At 37.9% G+C, this 25600-nt stretch overlaps 1 protein-coding gene across 3 annotated transcripts in view; it reads right to left on the bottom strand.

Moving 5' to 3' along the window:
- The window catches only part of LOC122311134 (sodium/hydrogen exchanger 8-like), a 65691-nt gene that overhangs the window by 1906 nt on the left and 38185 nt on the right, over window positions 1-25600 (bottom strand). For all 3 annotated transcript variants that reach the window (XM_043125548.1, XM_043125549.1, XM_043125550.1), the window contains 9 exons: window positions 12269-12316; window positions 12007-12114; window positions 4305-4539; window positions 3589-3885; window positions 2533-2630; window positions 2234-2365; window positions 1899-2117; window positions 1607-1813; window positions 71-332 (listed from right to left, as the gene is read on the bottom strand). In XM_043125548.1, coding sequence (XP_042981482.1) covers window positions 71-332; window positions 1607-1813; window positions 1899-2117; window positions 2234-2365; window positions 2533-2630; window positions 3589-3885; window positions 4305-4539; window positions 12007-12114; window positions 12269-12316 — 1606 coding nt within the window. The remainder of the gene's footprint in view (window positions 1-70; window positions 333-1606; window positions 1814-1898; window positions 2118-2233; window positions 2366-2532; window positions 2631-3588; window positions 3886-4304; window positions 4540-12006; window positions 12115-12268; window positions 12317-25600) is intronic.

Raw genomic sequence — 25600 nt, 5'->3', positions numbered from 1 at the left:
TACTCTACCGCTACATAACAAGGGACAAGAACTTATAAACAGGTTGGAGATGTTCCCCCTCTCTTCATACCTGACGATTCGAGGGTTTCGAAAATTAGACTCCCATGTGAAGGCAACAGAGCTGCAGGTGATGCAACGAGTTCTTCAGCCCCTTGTATTTTTATAAATCCTTCTAATAAGAAACCAATAGAATGCTGAGGAACTTCTATAGTTTCTCCCCTTATGTATAACTTCATTATTGATCGTTCTGAAACAAGAGCCCTCAAATCTTGAAGTGCCATTTTTTCAAATATCTGAGGAAGCAAGAGTTTAACAAGAACAATAGCACTTTCCTGCAAAGCAAGATAAATTGAATGAAAGATCAGTATTCACGTGCTAACGAAGCCAGTTATGTTATCATGTTTACACTACCATACTGGCGTTTATGCTTCTCACACTAAACCCACTTCCACCATGTGCGCACTTGATGCTTCTCCACCCGCCGGTCCATCTCCTTTTCCCAATCTTTGCTTAAAAAAAAAATCTCTGAGCCCTGGAATTAAGCCACCACACCTCATGAAACGCCTCCCTACTTATCTACCAAAATTTAGCTCAGCAAACAGTGTTTGCGTTGTCACAAAAAATGGAGTGGATCAGTGCCTGCAGCCTTATCACAGGGGCGTACCATCTGCCAAAAGTCTCCAGTTGGTACCCATCCCCAAGCCATATATGTAGGTGGTCCTGTTAGTGTGTAGAGATTGGTGATACCAAACTCAGCAGGCAAATTCTTCATGATGACAAAAATGGCAAGCGGTATTTGGGGTTTCATTGAAATCCAGAATTCAGGTTGTACCTGGTGCAACCTATTGATTTTTCTTTGTTGGATTGTTTTTGTTTTGGTTACATGGCTCAGTAGTTTATTTCAATTTTTGATTGTAGCTGATAGCATGTGGTGGTTTGGGTGGATTGGCAGGGCGGTGTATGGCATTTATGGCTGTCCAGGTGTTGTTGGTATGCAAGTTGTCTGAATTTTGGGTGAAAGTTTGGGAGGTTATTCCTATGTGCAAAACTGGTTGATTTTTATATTTATTTTAACCTTTTTAGACTTGTTGGCCTTGGGAACTGAACTTTTCTATTTATTTTAACCCAATCATTTTCTGCTTTATGGTTGTTTTAAGAGGAAAGCATAAATATTCCAATACCCAATAAACATCTGGAAATGTTTTCAGAATCTTTTTGAGAGTCTCAACCAAACGATATAAAACCAGTGAGTTTCTTCAAAATCATTTTCGCTGGGAAAATATTTTACGTAGAAACGAACATAGCCTTAATTGTGCATATCTAATGATAAGTAGAAATAGTGTATGCCCCATAGTAGGAAATTAAAGAACTTTGTTATATTTGCAATTTTTTACAAGTTGGTTGCCAATGGATTTGGCTATTCATGCTATACGAATGATTATGAAATGAAAAATTCTATTCAGCAGCCCTACACCACACACCTACTTTTATTTTTCATCTTTTTATTTTTTTCCCTCAGCAAGTGTTTGGTGCAGGGCTGCTGAGTAAAAGAACTCAAATAGCGGTCATATCTTCATTTCTTTTTGCAAAGATAGTATAGCCATACCTGCCAAAGAAAATCTTCTAATGACGGATCCAAACTCAGGACTGAAAGTATCTTCTCACTTTCAACAAAAAAACACAGAACCACAGAATCTGTGATCATGTTACAAATGTTAGACTTCCCACTTAGCACTTCATATAGGCCCAAAGTACTCCCATGTGTAAAAGCCGGATGCAGTGAGTGCTTGTTTTTTATGCTCTTACTTGTCCACTGCAAAACAATATTTCTCATTTCTGTCATATATAAGAAAGTTATATATCTTGAACTGGAAATCCAAGGCAAGTCTTTTAGTTACCTTGACCACCCCATTGGAAATAAGCCAAATACCTTTTGGCTTGAAACCTTCCTTGTAAAGTGTCACACCACATAACTTTACTGTTTCTTGGGTAGAACCTTGGAGTGGGGCACTGACCGAAGAAGGGAGAGCCCCAAATAAAGGATGCACACTAATCAAATCACTCATTTTTGGTATCTTAACTAAAGGAGGGTTCCTTAGAAGCTTTTTCAAGTCAGTCTGCATGTTAATTGAGGCAAAATTTCTGGTAAAGAAAAAATTAGGAGAAAAATGATGCAATAGAAAGTGAACAACACATCATCACTAAATGAACAACACATCATCACTGAATGAACCTGGACAGCATCATGAAGATGTAGCATCTCTTTCTCTTCCAATAACCCAATCTTCTCACAATTTTGGATATAATCTATTAAATGATTCAGCACTGAATATGTTACTTGTCTTGTCTTCACAACCCGTAAAACCTGAAAATTAAACACATAACCTGAAAATTACGCAAACTATGTATTGATGCAATATTGGTCCCATAATTCCACACAAAATCTGAAAGGGCTTTAGCTAATGAACTCCAACTAGGATCTAGCACATCTGATCATCATGAGACATCCACAGGGGAGTTCAAATTACAAACCTGAGGAAAAGCTACACGAACCTCTTCCAAGAACTTTCTTGCTTCTTGTCCTTCTGCCTCGCTTTCTTTGATGACTATAGAAGCCACATCACTTTCACCTAAAGAATAGACGGAGTTTTAAAGAAGAAGAAAAAATTTCACTGTAACTTGCGCAGTCCAGAAATAACAATATTCAGAGGCTAAATCTAAATTAGAGGCAATAGCCGTTTAGGCCATGACCTGAAAAGAAATATTTATTTTCTAAAAGAGTATTTTCATTTCTTGTATAGAAATGCTAGAATTCACTCAAGTATTGCAGAACAATGATTCTTTGTGCCAACACCATATTGTCTGAGTAAATCCAGCTGTTGAGCTTGAATCTGAATAGAAGATTATAATATGCTATACTTGACAAAGAATATTTACATGTGGCATTGCGGTTGTTAGACAACATTGGTCCCAGAAGCTCAAGTGGTTAGGAAGAGGGACAACAACGTATCTCAAGTTCATGGAAGATACCAATAGTAGCAATTTTATATTTAGCTACAGCTCGAGCAAATATGTGAAAAGATCATGTTGAAAAAACCATCAGTCCCAAAAGCTTAAGCTGTTAGGAAGCATGCCAACAGTCTATATGAAGCTCATAAAAATACCAATACTGACAAGGATCTGAATATTCTTCATAGTTCTCAGATTATTGAAAACGTTGACAACTATAAATAACTAAAATTAGGGTTTTCCATAGAAGTTTAAGCCCTGTTATTAATTTCATAAGATAAAGTAGAAATCAAAGGTTCAAACTCCATAATTTCCAATATTGTTATCAAACAACAAATTTTCTTGCTACAACGGGAGGACCACTAAACCATCAAGGTAGAAAATCTCACTGACAATCTTGTCATGATAACAGAATTGATTCAGTACTAAATATAACTTTTTTTTTTTGGCTGTGGGGTGGGGAAGAAGGATTGGAAAAGGAAATGTATTTATCTAAATTGACACCAATAGGTTGCAAGATCAATAATGATGTGATAACTGGCAAAGCATGTTGACAATGACCAAGGAAGTTAATGTTACCTAAAAAGTCATGTAGTTGCCATCGTGCCATTCTATGGGCACGAAGAAATGCAGCACATATATAACAGGCAGATTCCAACCTTTCCACGGTGAAATACAAAGCCAACTTTTGGGGGACAAAGCCCTGAAGTAGCTTGTAATAACTTGGGAATTTAACGTTAGTTTTTAAACCATTCCAATCACATAACTCATGTGAAACCAAGTCAAGCGCTTCATCCACTGACTGCATCAAAAGGTTTGCAGTAGTTTGTGTGATCCTCCCTTCATCCAGCATACCCCAGTACGCAGCTTGGACACCTGACATAGGAAAAGCTTCTTAAAGTAGCGAAGGAGTTTACCTTCAATTTAGCAAGCATTATATTCCACAATAACCATCGAATTGATTTAAAGAAATGAATGTACAAACAATATTTTCAGAGAGATGCAAATTAATCAATAAGCAATGCTATCAACATTAAAAGGAACATACATTAAAAAGGAAACAAAAACATGTTAAGAAGCTAACTGTTTTTTATAGTTCTATTCAAAGCTAGATTGAAAAATAAGTAGTGGGAGTGAAATGAATGAAATATGGTAATAAACATGTGAAGTAACGGGACTGACATGAAACTTTTCAATAAATCCGCCATTTAGGAGGCCTACTGCTATATCTTTGAAATTCATAGGGTCGGGATGAGAATCTCTTTCAGATGCACTCCCAATAATAACTAATTTACCATTCAACATGCGTATGCGTATATCGTTCAAATTGGCCAGGTTCAGATTATTATCATCATCTTCAGAAGCACCATAAGGTTGCACACTTTCCCCTTCCAAATTGTTTAAGCTTGTGATATATCTTTTCACAGTAGGCCAGTCAGCAGGTCCAAGTTCCTCATCATCTCCAAGTTCACCAAAAGCCTCTAACGCTTTGTTCAACATTTCGTACTTTGTGTAGCCCAGTATGCGCCGCTGTTAATTGATACACAAATATAAAGACCAAACACAGAAATAAAAAATAAAAAAATAAAATAAAATAAAATAAAAAGAAGAAAAAGAAGAGGAAAAATAAGAACCCGTATAAGGATATGATTAAGATTTTCAATTTTATAATTCTAGCTGATACACTAAGAATGAAAATATTGAGTACTCGCGAAACCATAAATATCGACTACTGCCCAGTATTGTAACATACATCTTTATGCGCCTTGAGCTTTCAATTACTCAAAATCAGTATGGTTCTTGTTTATTTGATGGTTTTCAGAGTACCTCATTGTTTCATGTATGAAACAAAACTCAAAATCAGCAAAAGCATATGTAGAATATTAGTCCTGATCAATATTTTCTAAAAACACAACACGAATGTGTTATCAAAGTCACTGATACCAGGGATTTTGTCCAAGTCCCTTTTATCAACAATCTTTGATATTTTTTTTAAATCAATCAAGGTGGTGACTCTATCTCTAGGTAATATCCCCAATCTTCACCATATTGTTAAATGTAGGAAGGTTTTGTTAGTTGAACGACTCCATATTCTGCCATTTATTTTGCAATCTATCACAATTTATCATTTTTGAAGCTGTAAGCTTTACTTCTATGAAGCCACATTATCCTCTCCTAACTCAAAATGGGGAAGTTTCAAGTTGTACATAATTATTTTTCTTATTATTTGTCTTAAGTCAATCACCATCACTCAACTCATAAATAATGGAAGCTTAAAGGTCTCTACATATTTATCTTTGTAGTTTTCTTTCAATGCACATAGACTTGTAAGGATCATAGACTAATCGACTATCTTTTTTCATCTAAGCATGAAATTTACTTCTATCTCAGTGGATCTTTGTTAAGTATGGTTCTTTGATATTTTGAGCATGTCAATCGTGACTCCAACTGATAAATTTTGAAATTTAAAGGTCTGGAGACTCTACCCAATTTATCCATATCAATCATTTCACTTTCCCTGTAACAATCACCATCTTTAGTAATCAAGAGTGGAAAATTTTGGATCGTGAAATTTGAGCAATGTTTTAAGATTTATTTCAACATTGGTCTATTACTATTCACATGCATGGTGTTGGTCCATGGCTAGTACAATGAAAAGTTGCACAAGTGCTGAATATAGCCTTGGTGTGGTGCAGAAAACTCTAAGTACGATCCTAAAGAAACCCTTGGTAGACCAAGACCAAATCTATTAGAGGGAGTTTGAAGTGCCTTAGAAGCAATATTTTAAAGACGCAACTGTAGGAAGGCCAAGTTTGAGGAAGGTAAAAATTGGACACAAGGCATTGCATAAAAAACACCTCACTGTTGGTTTTACAAAGGACAAATTAGATCTATTCATAGTGTTGGAAAGTGATGTTTAGGAGCTCCAAATGGTGGATACTTGGAGAAGTTCATTAAGTTCCCGAAGTGAAGGAGATAGGTAAGTGGATACGATATTTATTTTATTAACTTCTAAATAAATTGATTTTATCAATAATAGTTTTGAGATGTTCATGCATTGTAAATAAAACTTCTTCAGAATACCTTTTTATGTGTTAATAATATGTTATCAATTACAATTTTCTCAACTGCTTTTAATCTGCATGCTTTCTCTAGATTTGCTTTATGAATATACTTGTGTTATGAATGTTTTTGCATTCAGAAGTTTGGAGAAAGGAAAAAATGAAAGGAAAAGAAAGATGATGTATGAATACATAAGAGGCTTATAAATATTTTTGGTCATATGAAATTAAAGGACAAGCACTAGTGTCAGAGCTAATATATGTTGTGGAGATTGACCCACTTGAGTACACCACCATTTACCAAGGATGTAATATCTTAGACCCAATTCCACTCATACAACCATAGTAGTTGGCATCTTTGTGATTATCAACCCTTGCAGTGAGGCGCAAATGTGTTAAGAAGACCCAAAAGATTAAATAAAAATGGTATAAATGTGTGTGCAATGTTTTATCCTGATTCTTTACAATGTTTCTATTAAAAAAAAAGTGTTTTTAATGTTATTTTAATGAAATGCTGATCACTAATCTAAACTTTATTTTTTATAGAATCATTTACTAAAGATTCTACTCATTTTGTTTTTATGTTTTATCCACCCAGATTGTTAACGTAGATATTATATTATTCTTTGTTACCATGTATAGATGCTAATAGTTAGGACTTAATACTTAGTTCTTACCTTGTAAAGATTGCCTACTTGATGAGAATGATGCTGCACATAGCAGATCAGTTTTTCCAAAAATCTCTTCGTTAATTTCTGGTCTCTCTAGTATTCTGACATGGGATCAAGAGCAGGTTCGATTACTTGCATGTTTTGAATTTTTTTTTTTCTCTCAGGGGTGATTCTGTGTTGGATTTCGGCGCTGTCTGTGGCTATTTTCTGGTTTCTGGGTTTCTGTGGGTGCTTTTGGTTTGGTTCTTGCTGTCGGCAACTTCTGTTGCGTTTTCCAGTTCTGTTCTGGGAGTTCGGCGCCCTCTGTAGGGTTTTCTGGTCTGGGCTCTTGTTTTCGTTACCTTGGTTGTTGATTTCTGATTGGCAGGGGCCTTCAGTGATTTCTTTTGCAGTTTCTGGTTTGTGTTTTTTTTTTTTTTTCGGTGCACTTTCATTGTTTGTTTCTTGCTTGGCTTTTTGGTGGGATATTTCCTGATGCGTGCTTGTTTGTGCAATACTTTTTTCGGTGCAAGTTATGACTTTCTAGTGGGATCTTCTCTCTATCACTCGGTTGCATCATGTCATCAGATAAGTTGGAACCGTTCCATATTAGGTTCACTGGCAAAAATTATTCTGCTTGGGAGTTTCAATTTAAATTATTTTTCAAAGGAAAAGAATTGTGGGGTCATATTGATGGGAGTGATCCCGCACCTCAAGATGTTGATGCTTTGTCTAAGTGGGAAATTAAGGACAGTCGGGTTATGACTTGGATCCTTAGTTCGGTTGAGCCTCATCTTGTTCTCAATCTGAGGCCTTATAAAACTGCCACTGCGATGTGGAATTATCTCAATACGATTTACGATCAAGACAGCCACTGCGATGTGGAATTATCTCAATACGATTTACAATCAAGACAACTCTGCTAGGCATTTTCAATTGGAGTATGAGATGGCTAATTTCACACAAGGAAGTCTCTCAATTGAGGAATATTTTTCTGGTTTTCAAACTCTTTGGGCTGACTATTCTGACATTGTTTATGCTAATGTTCCCACTGCAACTCTTTCTACTGTCCAAGTAGTGCATGCAACCAGCAAGCGAGATCAATTCTTGATGAAGTTATGACCCGACTTTGAAATTGCACGGTCTAATATGATGAATCGTGCTCTTATCCCATCTCTGGATGCTTGTTTAAGTGAACTTCTTCATGAGAAGCAGCGTCTACTCACTCAAGCTTCCATGGCACATCAGGCTCCTACTAGTGCACCTATTCCTGTGGCTTGTGCAGCACAAGGGAGGCATAAGGGTAGAGATATGCATGTTGTCCAGTATTTTAGTTGTAAAGCTTTTGGTCATATTACTAGGGATTGCCCACAAAAGTTCTGTAACTACTGCAAGAAACCGGGCCATATCATCTCTACTTGTCCCATACGACTTGAAAGGAAGTAGGTTACTGCTTATCATGCCTCCGTCGGTGCCTCTAGTTCTGCTGCATTGCCTATTGCCTTGCCTATTGTTCCTATTCCTGCTCCTACAGCCTTAGCAAATCCGAACACACTCACTCCTGAAATGGTAAAACAGATGATTATTTCTGCTTTTCCAACTTTTAGTGTCTCAGTTAATCATAAAGTTTCTTCTAAGCCATGGTATTTTGACTCCGGCGCTTCTAATCATATGACCAATACTATTATTCTTCTTTCCAATTTCCGAAATTATGATGGAAATCTGAAAATCAACACTGCTAATGGCAGTTCTCTACCTATCCGTGCTGTTGGTGATCTTTCTTCTTCCTTAACTGATGTTTTTGTGTCTCCACAATTCTCCTTTCTGTTGGTCAATTGGTTGATAATAATTGTAATGTCAATTTCTCTCATTCTGGTTGTGTTGTGCAGGATCAAGTGTCCAGGAAGATGATCGCGAAGGGGCCTAAAGTGAGACGACTCTTTCCTCTCCATGTTTCTCCTTCCCCAATTATCCCTAATTTTCCTTTACTTTCCTTTACTTTCCTATGCATATAATGCTGTTAGTCCTGGAAATAAGATGTGGCATTGACGTCTAGGCCACCCAAACTCTGATGTACTTCGTACTTTTTTAATTCTGGTTTATTGGGCCATAAAGCATGTTTTCTCTTGATCTCTCTTTTGATTGTACAACATGCAAACTTGGCAAAAGTAAAGTTCTACCTTTTCCTTCTCATGCATCTCGTGCCTCACACTATTTCGATATTATTCATAATAATGTTTGGGGGATTGCACCTGTTGTTTCTCATGCGCATTATAAGTACTTTGTTACTTTCATTGATGATTTTAGTCGTTTTACTTGGGTTTACTTCCTACGGGCTAAGACAAAAGTTTTTTCAGTCTTTCAGCGCTTCCTTACCCTTCTTGAGACTCAATTCTCTGCCAGCATCAAGATCTTGCAATCTGATTCTGGAAGCGAATACATGTCTAATGAGTTTTAGGCCTTTCTTCAAAGCAAAGGAATCATCTCTCAGCACTTCAACACCACAACAAAATGGTGTAGCTGAGAGGAAAAATCGTCACCTTCTTGATATAGTAAGAACCATTTTACTTGAATCGTCTGTTCCTCCTCATTTTTGGTGTGAAACAATTTCTACTTCAGTTCATTTAATCAATCACTTACCCACTCCTACGTTAAATCATGTTTATCCTTTCTTTAAGTTGTTTGGTCATTCTCTTTTATATTCTGATCTTCATACATTTGGTTGTATTTGTTTTGTGCATCTTCCTGCTCATGAACGACATAAAATTATTGCTCAATCTATTAAGTGTTTTTTTCTTGGTTATGCTAAACCTCAAAATGGTTATGTTTGTTATGATCCCCTTGCTCGTCGTTACGGGTTTCTAGGAATGTGGTTTTCTTTGAAAATCAATATTTCTTTCCATCTCATGTTGAGCTACCATCTGCATCTTTCTCTCTTCTACCTAACTTTTCTGATTCCCCAACAATTGTGGAAAGGTTCAAACCTGGTTTTGTGTATGAAAGAAGTCGTCGACATGAATCTGGTTCCACTTCCTCTGTGCTCCCATTCTTGACCCGACACCTGATCTTGCTCCTACTCCTACTCCTGCTTCCACCACTCTTCGCCGGTCTACTCATCCTACTCAACCCCCTAATTGGTATGGTTTCTCCTCTCCTGTCTCTCCTGTCGCTACTTTATCCTCTATTTCCATTCCCTCTTGCTACAAACAAGCCATAGAACATGAGTGTTGGCAAAATGCAATGCAAACTGAACTTCAAGCACTTGAGGAGAATCACACTTGGGATATTGTTACTTGTCCTCCTACAGTCAAACCTATTGGAAGTAAATGGGTTTTTCCTATAAAACTTCGTTCTAATGGCTCTTTGGACTGATACAAAGCTCACCTCGTAGCTCTAGGTAACAAGCAAGAATATGGGGTTGTTTATAAGGAGACAATTGCTCCTGTTGCCAAAATGACCACAGTTCGAACCATCTTAGCTATTGCCACATCACAGTCGTGGCAAATGTCATGGTGATCTCCAGGAAGAGATTTACATGAAGCTTCCCTTTGGTATGACTACTTCTTCTCCTCATGATGTCTATAAGTTAAGGCATTCTCTATATGGGCTCAAGCAGGCGCCCCAGGCTTGGTTTGAGAAGTTTTGCAATACACTTCTTTCCTTCAGTTTTACGCAAAGTCAGTATGATTCTTCTCTCTTTCTCCACAAGTTTGCTTCGGGCATAGTCCTTCTCTTGGTTTATGTGGATGATCTTATCATTACTGGTACTAACTATGGTTTGATTACTAAGCTTCAACAATTGTTGCATGCAACTTTCCATATGAAAGATCTTGGCCAGCTCACATACTTCCTAGGATTGGAAGTTCATCATCAGGACAATGGTATTTTCTTGAACCAGCATAAGTATATTCAAGATCTTATCACCTTGGCTAGTTTGGAGGACACTTCTTCTGTTGATACTCCTAAGGAGGTTAATGTCAAATACAGGAAAGATGAGGGGACCTTCTGGATGATCCTACTCTCTATCGGCACCTGGTTGGGAATCTTCTCTACTTGACCACTACTCGACCTAATATCTCCTATGTTGTTCATCAGGTCGGTCAGTTTATGTTTTCTCCTTGACATCTCCATCTTGCTGCAATTCAACGCATCATCCACTATCTTTGAGGTTCACCTACTCATGGGTTGTTCTTTCCTACCGACTCATCTCTTCAACTTGTTGCCTATAGTGATGCTGATTGGGCTGGGTGTCCGAATACACGTCGATCTACTACGGGTTGATGTATGTTTTTAGGTGATGCCTTAATTTCTTGGAGATGTAAGAAACAAGATGGTGTTTCTAAATCATCTACTGAGGCAGAGTATCGTGTCATGTCTACTGCTTGTTCTGAAATCGTATGGCTATGCGGTCTTCTTGAGGAGATTGGGTTTCCTCAGACTACTTCTACCCCACTTCATGTTGATAACGCTAGTGCTATTCAAATTGCAACCAATCCCATCTTCCATGAACGCACCAAGCACATTGAGGTTGAATGTCATTCTATTCGCGATACCTTGGAAAATCGAGTAATATCTCTTCCTTACATTTCTTCTGATCTCCAAGTGGCTGATGTCTTCACCAAAACCATGACTCGACAACGGCATCAATTTCTTGTTGGCAAATTGTTGTTGGTTGATTTACCAACATCAATTTGAGGGGGGATGTTAACGTAGATATTATATTATTCTTTGTTACCATCTATAGATGCTAATAGTTAGGACTTAATGCTTAGTTCTTACCTTGTAAAGATTGCCTACTTAATGAGAATGATGCTGCACATAGCAGATCAGTTTTTCCAAAAATCTCTTCGTAAATTTCTGGTCTCTCTAGTATTCTGACACGGATACTATTGAGGACATATCTACAAGCAACTGAAACAAGAGTTGGAGTCTTTCTTTACCCGTGTGATTCTTCAATATGAAGTACTTGTGGCATAATAGAGTCATACCATGTTGTTATTAGTGAGGGTATTCTTTATTGATATTCTTTATCAATAAATAATATTTACAACATAGTATTAATAAGTGATTGTTAAAAGAGAATATTAATAAAATGATACTAATAAATGCTTGTGGCATCTGAGTAAAAAAGAAACATTGCACACAACCATTCTCCTATACCAACTTTGGTGTCAGAGCTTGTCTATATCAGACTACGAACAAAGCATTTAGAAATCAACTACATGATTAAGAAATTAACGATCTATCTTAGTCTTTTTTAAATAACATTACACTTAAGTCCTTACCTTTGCAGCTGATAGCTCATCCATATGTAAAAGGCTTAAAATGAACTGTGTTGTTGAACCATTCACAATAAGTGTCAACAGTACGATTCCACCAGTGAAGAAAACAAACTGTGAAAATGAAAAAGTGTGTAATTATATCTTCATATGTAAGAAAGTAATTTCTGGTTTCTTATCCTCTTCAGCTGCAAAGATACATGAAGTGATCTAATTCATTTATCTCTCAAATGGAAGATGTAATTTAGATGCTTGCTCAAACACTTACCAGAGTTCCTGTTTTCGAATCGAGTACTGTTGAGCTATCACTAGCGCGCTGAAACAACCAGAGTATATCAATTAGAAGAAATATATTATTAAGGCACCAAAAATACATAAAAGAAGACATGAAATGTTAGTAATAGACACCAAGTGACAAACTATGATCTAATTAGCTGTCTATAAAAATGAATCTGCTACACCTCATGTGAATGCTTCTCAACAAACCTTAGGCGGCCATTGGGCTTTTCCAATTGGGCTTTGTGATTGCAATGCATAGATTTGAGCATACTTTTCAAGATAGTCAAAGGCTAATTTTCAAATAACAGCTTTGTCTTCAATTATGAAACCCTTGCCTTTACTTAGGTATGATATCATGAAGGCAATAAGGAAAGCAATCGACCATTAAACTTAGATGTAATTTACCTGCCAATAAAAGTTTCACAATATTTTTTTTTCTTTTTGAAGTCTATACAACTGAAGCCATAACTTAGGAAACTTTTCAGAGATCAAGGAACCTAAGTTACAAATAAACTCAATAATTAGGCCACATCCCTTTGAGGTGTTACATTTTACAAAGATTAAGAGACTTCAGTTACTGATTGATGTACTTTATATAAATATGAAGACAAAAATAGATATGCCTTTTTTTAGTAGTTAGTGGATTTCCTCTTAAATGAATTGGGATCCAAACTCTGTAAAAGCACCTTCTTTTTTTTTTCCTGCAGAATGCTATTCAATATACTGAATGTAAGAAGACTCGGTGTATAAAGCAACCTGTCCTGGTAGTTTTGAAACTTTTTTTTTTTTTTTTAACTTCCACAAGAAGTCTTTGAGAATGAGGAACATTAGTTCTTTGAAACAAAAGCTTAAGAATTGCATAATAAAGTCCCAAACTCCAGGTACAGAAACCAATACAGATCCCAAGAGAGAAGAAATATAGTGTTACGAATGCTAACATTCTTAAAAATCACATGTGAGCCAACATAAAAGATTCCATAATGACAAAACAATTAAAACTGTCTTAATAAAAAGAGTCATAAATAGAATTTACTAAGGTCCAAGTCTTGTGTATTTCCACAAAATTCCTCAATATTTATGAACACATGAATTCAAGATTTTTGAAAGATCATAAATTAAATTCTAAGTGAGTGAATGTTTACAGATGAAAATAAATGTGAGTGAATACTCAGCAAGTGACTGCATCGCACAGTAACCAACACAATGACATAGGGTTTGCTTTTCAAAAAGTACATGCTCAATAAAACTGTCGTAGATGCATACATGCATATGGACTTAGATCCATTTTTTTGTGGGCCGATACACACTGTTGAACCTCGTGTATGTGGTTAGATATCTTTGTGATCTCGATTCCGCATGGTCCCTACATAAGGATGGCATCACAAGGTGCACCACCAGTGTGCCCCTCCTGGCATTGCAGCCTGTCCTTATCTTGAGGTACTTATCATACATGGATCCTTACATATTTTGTGTGTCATACATTCGATCATGAACCAGCTTTCTTGTCTTATGATATTATATCAGGGACATAAGAACCAATCCGAGTAATCTGCCACTGAATTTAGAAAATCTGCCTCTCCTCAATAAACCCTTCTTCACCATGAGAGATGTTCAAATTCCGGCTATTACGATCATTTTTTATGTTTGTCAATGATAAAGAATCATGGAACAAGAAAATACTGTTTTAAGTTGCCTCAATATATAGATCATAATGAAGAAACCAAATAAATTGCTAAGCACAAGGCAAACAATGTGTTGTTAGAGACCGCTCAATACACAAAATGTCTTAACTGTTTTCCTTTGGGTTATTTTTGAGTTATACGACTTGGGTTATGAAGATGTGGATAGTGATCCTTTTCAAAATTTCACTAGAACACAGACTACGAAAAAAACATTTAAATATTTCCAGATAAGTGAAGGGGCATGGGCAAAAGAGACAAAATGCCGAAGTTCCAATGTTGGTTTCCAATTTCAAAATCAACTTACCTAAAAACAGGAAATCCTAATACCATATTTTCAATTTAACAATGTTAGAGGGCATGGTTGTAATTAGTGTAATAGTGTAATTAGTGTATTACTATCATTTGTATGTAGTATGTATAGGCTCAGAAGATCAATGAATAATATCAAGTGTTTTTCTCTCTCTATGTTCGACTACATGGTATCAAAGCATTGAGTAGTCAGTTGGTGGTGGTTGTGCGACAAGGAGCTAGTGGTGGTTAGTGGCACAGTGTGGTATCACCATCACCGTCTATGGTGGTTTGTGGTGGTGAGTGGTGGTTGTCCTCTTCAGTGTTGGCGGCAGGAAGCTGAGGGAGCTACTTTCAACATGTTTTCGTTGACCTCAGGTGTCAAGGTCACCGGAATCGAACTCGCCGGCAATTTCTATGCATGCCGGTGAGTTTCCCGTCGTCATTGCCTGCCGGAAGAACTGTTTATCGCCGGCAACAGCAAGCTTTCCGGGGGTTTGGTTGGAGGTCTCAACAAACCCAGTTCTCGACTACGTATGCCCCCAACCTAGAGTAAGAACTTAATCTATCCGGAATAAGCCCCATTTGGCAATGCGTATATGGTAAACCAGCTTCTCTTATCCTCGTTTAGGATAGCTTATTCCCGTTTAAGGTTACCAGTGAAACCCGTAAAAGCAATACCCGAAATTTCCCAAAACAGACTGGTTCAGGCCCAAAACAGGCCGGTGCAGTGCCTATTCTTGCTTATTTCGACTGGTACAGGCTGGTTCTACCCAATACAGGCCCAAAATTTGGGTTCTTAATCTGAATTTCTACTTTTCCAGATTATATGTCCCAGTTTTTCATCCATATTTCATGTTTTGTGTGAAATCTTTGTTTCCAAGTTGAATTGTTGTGATACTTTTCTCCATGGCAACTAAATTTGAGTCAATGTCTCTTGCACCAAATGCTAGTATGCCCATGACTTCGGTGAAGTTGAATGGAAAAAATTATCTGTTGTGGTCAAAATTTGTTGAAATGTTTTTGAAAGGCAAGGGTCTTCGTCGTACTCACTTGGTTGATCCAATGCCAGCCTCAACTAGTCCTACCCTTGCTCAATGGGAACAAAAAGATGCTCAAATATTGCCTCTAATGTTGACTAGTATTGAGCCTAATATTTGCACAAGCTTAATACATTTTGACACTACTCAAGAGGTGTGGAGGCATCTCAAACAGATGTATTTGGGTGCTGGGAACACAACCCATATTTATGAGTTGTGTAAGCAATTCTTTAGGCTGGAACAGGGTGCTTTGGGCCTGGAAAAGTATTATTTTCAAGTGATGAGTATATGTGAAGAACTCAAAATGTATCAACTTATTACTTCTAATGTTTCAAGTATGCTAAAACAACGGGAAGATTTTAATGTTGTTCAGTTTCTTGTTGACTTAAAACCTGAGTATGAGTCAGTGCATTCTCAAATTTTGGCAAGTCCACAACTTCCCTCATTTCCTGATATGTTCTCCCCGATTTCAACGAGCCACATTGTCTTTTGATCAAAGTGATGAGAGATCTGCTTTAGCTACCTCCTATGTTGCTCCTAGTGGGCGTGGAGGCCAAAGTGGTAAAGCTGCACGTGGGGGATGTGATGTCAGAGATAATTGCACTCGAGGTCATAAATCTCGTAAGTGCACCCATTGTGGTCGCACAAACCACTTAGTGGACTATTTTGGGATATACATGGTAGACCATTTGGGTCCACTAATCAAGCCACTGTCCAAGATGCTACATCACCGTCAACAAGCTCCAACCTAACTTCAGAGATGATTAGCATATTGCATGTCTTGTCTTGTCTCCTCAAGATACATGGATCATCAATTCAGGAGCCAATGAACACTTGACCGATTTGTCTTATTCCTTATCTAAGTTAGATACTATGATATCTCCAAGAAGTGTTACTCTTGCTAATGGTTCTCTTACTAAAGTTACGGGCATTGGATCCACTAAACTCACTGATTCTATATCCTTGTCATCTGTTTTATATGCTCCTAGTTTTCCCTTTAGTTTGCTATCCATTAGTAAAATTACTCAAACTCTTCAATTTCTGTGACCTTTTATCCCTCTATATGTATCTTTCAGGATCTCAAGACGGGCATGAAGCTGGTGGTTTGTATTACCTCGATGTCAAACAATCACCCACTCGAGCCCTCACATCCCCATCATCTGCTTTTGAATGGCATTGCCTCCTTGTACACCCATCCATTTCTCTTTTGAAACGTCAAGTTAGGAATCTTGGAAATGTGTCTCCCTTTTCTTGTGAAGCATGTCAGCTTCGCAAATACCATCGTGTGTCTTTTGTACCTCGAGTTGATAATCGAGCTTCTAGTCCTTTTGAATTGGTTCACTCTGATATATGGGAGGACCAATCAACATTGTATCAAACAAGTCCCAATATTTTGTTACATTTGTTGATAACTATTCTCGTATAACATGGTTGTTTCTAATGAAAGCACAATCTGAACTTTTTCCATATTCAAAGTCTTTCGGGAAGAAATTAAAACTCAATTTAGACAAAAAGTTCAAATTTTGCATTCTGACAATGTTAAAGAATATCAATCTAATGCATTTGCTATTTACTTAATTAATAAAGGAATTGTTTATCAAACTTCATGCTCTTATATACCCCAACAGAATGGGGTGGCTAAACGCAAAAATCACCATTTGTTAGATGTAACCCGAGCACTTTTACTGCATATGCATGTTGCTAAACGTTTTGGAATGATGGTGTTTTTACTGCATGTCACCTTATTAACCGTATGCCTTCATCAGTCCTCAATGATTCCTCTCCCTTCTCCATCTTGTTCCTTTCCTCTCCATCTTTTTCTCTCCCTCCAAAAATCTTTGGATGTGTTTGTTATGTTCATAATCTTGACCCAAGCTTTGATAAGCTCGATCCACGTGCTACTAAGTGTTTGTTTGTTGGTTATTCTCGGACTTAAAAAGGATATTGTTGCTATAGTCATACTCTTAGACGTTACTTCACTAGTGCTGATGTCACCTTCTTTGAGTCCATACCCTATTTTTCATAAACATCTTTGGTCGTTGAGTGTGATCCTCTACCGTTATCTATTCTTATCCTTTCTCCTACACACTCACCCACTCTTACCCAACCCTCCTCAGTGCCTTCCTGTGTTCCTTTATAGGTGTACTCGCATCACTTGCAACCCCCAACTCCCATGCCTCCACCAACCTTGTCTCCATCTTTGGATCCTGAGTTACCTAGTGATTCAAACTCTCCACATATTGCTCTCAGAAAAGGTACTCACTCTTGTGTTATTCAATATCCAATTAGCCAATATGTCTCTTGTCATGCCTTATCTCCATCTTTTTCATGTTTTATTTCTCCACTTTCAGAACTTTCTATTCCTAAGACTGTTCAGGATGCTTTATCTGATCTGGAATGGAGGACAGTTATGGAAAATGAAATGGATGTTCTTCACCATAATGGGGCACGGGATCGTGTTCCTCTACCACCCGATAACACCTTGTTGGTTGTAGATGGGTATATACATCAAATTTCACCCTGATGGTTCTATGGAACATCTGAAAGCCCGCTTGGTTGCTAAGGGTTACACTCAAACTTATGGCATTGATTATAATGAGACTTTCTCCCCGGTTGCCAAAATTTCTTCTGTTCGAATATTGATCTCAGTTGCTGCTAATTTGGATTGGCCCTTATTTCATTTGGATGTTAAAAATGCATTCCTACATGGCAACTTAAATGAGGAAGTGTATATGGAGCAACCACTTGGGTTTGTTGCTCAATGGGAGTATTGAGGTACTGTGTGCAAGTTAAAAAATGCATTATACGGTTTGAAACAATCTCCTCGAGCATAGTTTGGGAGGTTCTCTTATGTTGTATTGGCATTTGGTCTTCATAGATGCCAAACAGACCTCGGTATTTCGCCTCCATAGTGATGTAGGTCATATCTTGTTGGTTGTATATGTGGATGACATTATAATTACTAGAAGTGACTCATCTAGAATTGCTAGGCTGAAACAATTCCTACATGATCAGTTTCAGACAAAAGATTTTGGCAAACTTAGATACTTTCTTGGAATTGAAGTCGGTAGATCAAAAAAATGTATTAACCTGTCTCAGAGAAAATATGTACTTGACCTTCTGGAAGAAACTGGCATGTTGGGTGCACAGCCTATTGACACACCTATGGACCCAAATCGTAAACTCTTAAAAGAGGAATGAGAGTTGTTTGGGGATCCAGGTCGACAACAAAGACTTGTTGGTAAATTGAATTATCTTACTACCACTAGACCTGATATCTTTTATGCAGTGAGTGTAGTGAGCCAAATTTCTACAAATGCCCAAGGTCTCACATTGGGATGCTGTAATCCATATTTTTTGTTATCTTAAGCAAGCTCCTGGCATTGGATTGTTGTATAGATCAAATGGACATTTTAGAATTGAAGCCTTTTCAGATGCTGATTGGGCTGGATCTCCTTAAGATAAAAGATCGACTACTGGATATTGTACCTTTGTGGGAGGTACCTTTGTTTCATGGAAGAGTAAAAAGCAAACAGTAGTAGCTCGATCTAGTGCAAAAGCCGAATATAGAGTAATGGCTCACACTATTAGTGAGCTGACATGGTTGCAACACTTTCTTCACGAGATTGGGTTTCCAACTCTTGTCCCTCTTCAGTTACTTTGTGATAACCAAGCTACAGTGTATATTGCATCTAATCCCATTTTCCATGGGAGGACTGAACACATTGAGATTGATTGTCCCTTCATTCGGGATAATATACTTAATGGTGACGTTTCTACACCCTTTGTGAAGTTTGCTAATCAACTTGCAAATATATTTACCAAACTATTGTGTGGTAGACAGTTAAAACTTATTTGTTCCAAGTTAGGTTTATATGATATATATGCACCAGCTTGAGGAGGAGTGTTAGAGGGCATGGTTGTAATTAGTGTAATTAGTGTATATGAGGGTATTACTGTGTAATAACCTGTTCCTTCTTTCTTCTATAATTATGAGCCTCATTTTACGTGTTGTACCTCGATGGCGTGTTTTAAAAGATATCAAGCAGATTTTAAAGCAAGCTCAGTATTTTAAAGCTTACGGATATTTTAAATATTCTGAAAATATTTATATGTGATATTTCCAGTGTTATTGGACTAAACTTGTTTTTAAATAGCACAATTATAATATTTTGATGAGCTCTAAAAACATTATAATTGTGAAAAATTATTTAAATTAAAATATTTTAGTGATTTAAAAATATTATGAGATTTAAATTTATGTTGAAAACTCTAAATTAATTTAAATAGTTTTATTCTCTTTGAGTGATTAACAAGACTTCATCTTAATTCCTCTCTATGTTTTACACGTTTTCAAATCGGTATTTAAACTCACTGATAAATCGTTTTGAAGATCCCGAAACGAAGGGCCTGGATTAAATACCCAAGCCCCTACCTTTTTCCCTCACTTTTCTCTCTCTCCTCTCCCTCTCTCCCAGCCCGACGTGCTCCTTCCTCTCTCTCACTGTGCGGCTTCTCCTCCAGCCTACCTCCACTGTCGACCGTTCAACTCCACCTTCACCACCACCAGCCTCCCTCCTCATCGGTAAGTCCTTCCTCCCATTAGTGAACTCCATGGCAGCCTCCTCCTCCTCCTCCCACAGCAGTTTAGTTAAAATGAGTTTCAAGCCCATTTCTCCACCGTAGCGCTACCATACAAGGCTAGCTCGGTCTCCAACCTCCACCAACGGCATCCTCACTCCATGGGCTTCATTTCCATGGTCTCCTTCCCCCTACCTCTCTCTCTCTCCGATGGGTCACACGCACACACAGTTTCACCACCGTGCATAGCTACCCACACTACCTTACCACCACCACCATGATCCTCTCACCACTACGACCTCCCTCAGCCATTTTCATATCCAACCAAGTTACCCACAGCTCTCACTCTCCCCCACTCTCTCATGCATGGTTTACACTACTCATGGCTAATCCGCCACCGTGAGCCACCGTCCGGCCACCACCTGCCACCAAGCACTTCCACCAACCTCCATCTTCCTCCTCATAGCTTCCCACGAAATTCCATGGTCACCACCTCTCTCATGCACCTTCACTCTCTCTCGGGTGCACTGTTCATAGCGAGATGCCGCCGTGCTCCGTCACCCAGACCACCACGAGGCCACCTTGAGCCTTTCCAAGACCATGCCTAGCTATTTCCAAGCTCAAACCGCCACTTTAAGGGGTGGACAGCCACTGTACGGTGGCAGTTAACTCCTCCGACTCCTTGATCATGACGGGCAGCGAGCAACGCATGGGTTATCCTATCGATGGTATAACCTTCTATCCCTTGTTATTTATGTTAATGTTAGTTAGTTAGTTGGACTGTAAACTGTGTTATTAGTAATTGTAGAGTTCGCTGCGTAGTTATAAAGCGAAGTGTGGCTATGTAACAAAGTATTGGGCATAATCATGTAGTGTTGTGGATTGTGTTATGAAGTATGAGCGTGAGGTGTATACCGTAGTTGTGATGTAGCGTGGTGTGAAGGGAGTACACATGGAGCGTACTCCATGTAGTGCAACGACGCACCGTGTGACGTGCGTCATATTGATGCGTGGTGTAGTATGACTGGAAGAGAGTACATGTGGCGTGTGCTCTGTGTGGTGTAGCGATGCACCGTAAGGCGTGTCGCGTATAAAAGGATGGTTCGTTGTTGAGGAGCGTAGAGTATATTGTGTAGCATCGGGAACTATGTAACAGCGTCCCAAAGCAGCTGTGGTGTGGCCTGTAATCCAAGGTGACAGGTGTCATCTTGTGGTTGACTTATGACTAAGAATATGTATAAAGTGGTGGAAAAGTGTAAGAGTAGTGCAGTGGAAGCATGATGGGCGTCGTGCCGTAACTCGAGATTTGTCTCGAGCTACGTGATGTGACAGAGGTGCATTTGTAGATGCAGTCCTCTTGTTAATTGTCGGGATGAACTTGTACAGGGCCGTAAAATAGGAAGAGTCCTATCAACCAGGTCTGAGCAAGTTAGTATCGGAGTATGAAGCTTGTTTATACAAGTGGGCGTTCATTGGGACTATAAGTTGATCTTAGGTGAAAAATGGATAAGGTACATGTGTCGCTAGCGAGACACATATGCCTGTTACCATATGTAATGGGTAATTTGTCCTCAGCATGGTTGCACGATGTTTAAACCTCGGAGTTGGCTTAAAGTCATGTGGCTTGCATGGATGGGAATGAGGATTTAGTATGGGCTAGGATGCATAAAGGTAGTGATGAGTATATCGTCTAAGGTTAGAACACGTGACTCTGTCGGTCGGAATTATGCGTCAGAATGTGGAAACATAAGAGTAAGATAAAAGTCTTTGTGTCTTAACCCTAAGGTGAATTACGGAAATTCACTTTAAAGAATAAGACTCCGAAGGTTTTAGCATAGTAAATAGCACGTAAGAGCCCAGGGATGGATGGAGAGTGTTCCAAGTGAAGCATAGTTCTATTTTTAGAATAGTTACTTATGCATTAGATAGAGAATGGCGTAAGGTTATGTGTATACATGTAAATTGTCATCTGACATGCACACGAATGCACTACATTGAATGAGTATAACATGAAGTCTAGGTAAGTATTCGTTCATACTCTTCTAGAGTTTTCTTAAATAAAAGAAGAGGAAAACGAAACGCTTTTTCTTTAAATTGTTTTACGAACTGACGCTTTTCTCTACTAAACACGTTTTACGACAAAAGAAAGCTAAGCATAAGTTTTCAAGTATAAGTACGTAATGACCCTCCTTGGCAACCCCTTTTCATGCACCCAAAGTACGTAAGTGTATGCATGTGGATGGATGCTATACGTGATATGTATTGTATGTATATTCACAAAACAAAACGAATTGATGCTTTAATGATATATGAACTGACGTTTTAAACGATGCCATGAAAGAAAACTTTTTTTAAATGAATTTTATGAATGAGCTTTTAAAATGACTTTATGAATGAAATGAACTGAAGGACTGTAAGAACTGAATGAAAGAACTGTAAAAAACTAAATGGACTGTAAAGGAATGAAATGACTGAAAATGAATGAATGGACTGAATGCTTAATGTATAAAGATACGTAACGGCCATATGAACGGAATGGAAAGGTACCAAAGGACTGAACTGGGTAGATTGCAATGCCGGGTAAGTAGTATTAGTAGTGCACCCAGTGTTGCATCCTGACGGAATGGATTCCCAACCCATGGTCACGAGCGGAATTAGGTCCAAAAAACCGCTAATCCCAGCATACGAGGCACAACAGTGTGCAACGGCCAATGAAAGTGATAAGAAATAATGAATGCATATATGTATGAAAAGATGTATGCATTAAAAGACTTTAAGAAATGAAGGCAGCGAGGTGTGGGAAATTATTTTACGAGAAGAAAGCATGTTTAAAAGAAAAATATCACCTCGTAACGTTTTAAAACAAACAAAATTCTATGCATGTTATGTATATGATATGTATGGAGTGATGAATGCATGACTGAAATCCTATATTATTATATTTTAACTGTATGAAGTAATGCTTACGAGTCATCAACTCATTTTAATTTTTGTGTGCCCTCCCAGGGACAAGATGAGCATAACGCATCAGGACAGGCAAAGCCCAAGGGAAAGAGCACGAAAGCCTAGGCATGTTATTTGTTTAAGAGACTCACTATGAAATTTAATGTTTTCCGCTGTAACCTTTCAAATTAAGAAAACAAGTTTTATTTATAAACATGAAGTCTTCTGTATCCTGGCATGAAAGGAAAATAAATTTCTAAAGGAACCGTAATTCCCGCCTGTTTTCTTAAAATCATTTTCTAAAATACCCACCACAAATATGGACGTTACATATTGTCATTTGTATGTAGTATGTATAGGCTCAGAAGATCAATGAATAATATCAAGTGTTTCTCTCTCTATGTTCGGCAATTCAGTCCTTGAGACAAACCTTGTGGCTAGGAGTGAGATTCGGCCGGTCCAAACCAGAGAGACCAACCGGACTGGCTATTTTTGGATCAACAGAACCGGGACAAGATCGAATTCATTTGGTCTTATAAAAATTGGACCGGACCGTAGGACTGTTCATCCAGACCGGAACCGGATAACCGGGGTTCCGGTTATGGGTTTCGGCTCGAATTTCATCCGGGCCAGAACCCGCATTAGACAAACTGGATTTATAGGGTGCGGACCCGGGTATGAAACCCGGGTTCCATATTAGTAACCCGATGTAACCGGGTTTATATAAAACGAACGGAGGAATTAATTTTTCGTCTTCCCCGATTACTCACCCCCTCTCTCTCTGTCTCACACGAAACCTAACCATGAAACCCTAGCCGCCGCTCTGTCTCAGGGGTTTTTCACATCTCCATGATGTCGATGGTTACTTGGTGGAGAGGAGGAGAGCAGAAATGGGAAGAAGCAATTTCTTTCGAGGCTCGAAGGTATCTTGCAATTATTCTTGCTTTAATTTCTCGAAGGTATCTCGCACGGTGAATATGCTAACCCTAACTTTTGCTTGATTTTCTTTCTTACTATGTCTACTATGGCCTCGCTTTCGTGTGCAGACATTCTAGCCGCTGCTCTCTCTCTCTCTCTCTCTCTGTGTTTTGAGTGCCGAAACCCTAGCCACAGCCATCATCCTCGTGACCCCCAAGGTTTGTTCTCTGTGATTTGGGTACATTTTATACCGATTTGGGTCTGTGTAGTTTTGGTTCTCTGTTATGGCTCGTGTAGCTTTTGTTCAAGTCAGATCTGTTGCATCCTTCTTTAGATCTTCAAGGGCTCTTTTATTACTTTTATTATTTTGTTAGATATGCTATTTTTTGGGTTGTGAAAAAATAGTCTTTTGCTAGATTTCTTCTCTTTGTTTTTAAACGTGGGGTTTTTTTTTTGGGTCTGTTTTGTTCTATGATCAATGCCTTTGAACAAATATGATGTGGGTATAAAGTATATATTGTTGTTTTGATAGATCTGCTCTTTTTTGCTAAACATGGGTTTTTTTTTTTTTTATAGTTTTTGAGCGTTTTTGTTTTAATTATTCTGTTTCTAGTATTTTGTTTCTTCTATACTCTCTCTAAAGAAGATAGTATTTGTATGAGATGTTTTTTTTTTTTCTACTATATGGCAGTGCTCTGCATCTTGTTTTGATATACCCTACTATTTTTATTGGGAAACTTTCCTTTTTGTTTTGTTGGGAAACTTTCCTTTTTTCTGCTTTTCAAATGTGTTCCAGCTTGTGCACAAAATTCTTGAAGCTTGCGTGTGCCATTTTTTGAGGTTACTTTTATGGTTTACGATCTTTTTGGGGTTGTTGAAAAAATAGAAAAATATATGTAGAGAGAGGTGAAATCAATTTCAGAACTAGACAACTGGATAGCTAGCTAGTCATTGATTTGAAAAAAGTGCTTGTGCAGGAATGAAAAGTTTTTGGGATGAAGGTTGGAAGGAAAAGTTTTATCTATTTATTTATTTTTCTTGAGAAAAAAAGAAGGGTAAGAGAAGGATCATCAATGTGTGTGTGTGTGTGTGTGTGTGTGTGTGTGTGTGTGTGTGTGTGTGTGTGTGTAAAAGACCTGATATTGTTTACGGTCTGCAGTTGACAGCTAGCATTTTAAGGATGAGTATCTAGATCTATTCCTTAGTGAAAATAGTCATATGTAAGATATCATGAGCATGTTTATAGGAGTACCGTGTAGATGGGTGACAGATTTGTGAAATAACTTCTAGTATCAGTACCATAACTACAACATGCAGTACATGCAGTTCAGCACGTCCAAATTATTGACAAATATGATGCTTCCTTGAAATAGCTAGCTAGCAGTACATTTATATCAATTTTTCAGTGCATGGCATTGTATACTCTTATCTATCAAATTTTCCTTGAAGTCATAAGTGTATAACCAAACCCATTCAATTTCTAAATTCTGACACATTTCAGGTTTCTAAAATAATTAACTTTGATTCCTAATGTTTTGAAGCTCTACTGTCCTGGATTGCGATATTCAACTCTTCCTTGGATTGAATCTTTTGATGTTTTTTTTATAGCTCAAGTACTGTATTTAATCTTTGAATCATGAGTTAGCTTGAAGTTTATTGGAGAAAAACGTAGTTATTTGGTAAGTTCCTCTATTTCCAAGCACCATGTATCATACAGTAAGTACTCTTAACACTAGTTCTTTCTTCTCTGTTTTTGCATCTGTATGGTATGATTGGTTTTATTTGCTGATGAAAACTGATTTCCCGATTGTGTATAATGGTTTTTTCCCTTACACTTATAGAAAAAGAAAAAAAAAAACCACACAAATT

The sequence above is a fragment of the Carya illinoinensis genome, chromosome 5, assembly GCF_018687715.1.
Source record: "Carya illinoinensis cultivar Pawnee chromosome 5, C.illinoinensisPawnee_v1, whole genome shotgun sequence".
NCBI classification, from domain to species: domain Eukaryota; kingdom Viridiplantae; phylum Streptophyta; class Magnoliopsida; order Fagales; family Juglandaceae; genus Carya; species Carya illinoinensis.
The sequence above is the reverse complement of the archived record's forward strand: the minus strand, read 5'-3'. Positions and strand labels throughout refer to the sequence as shown.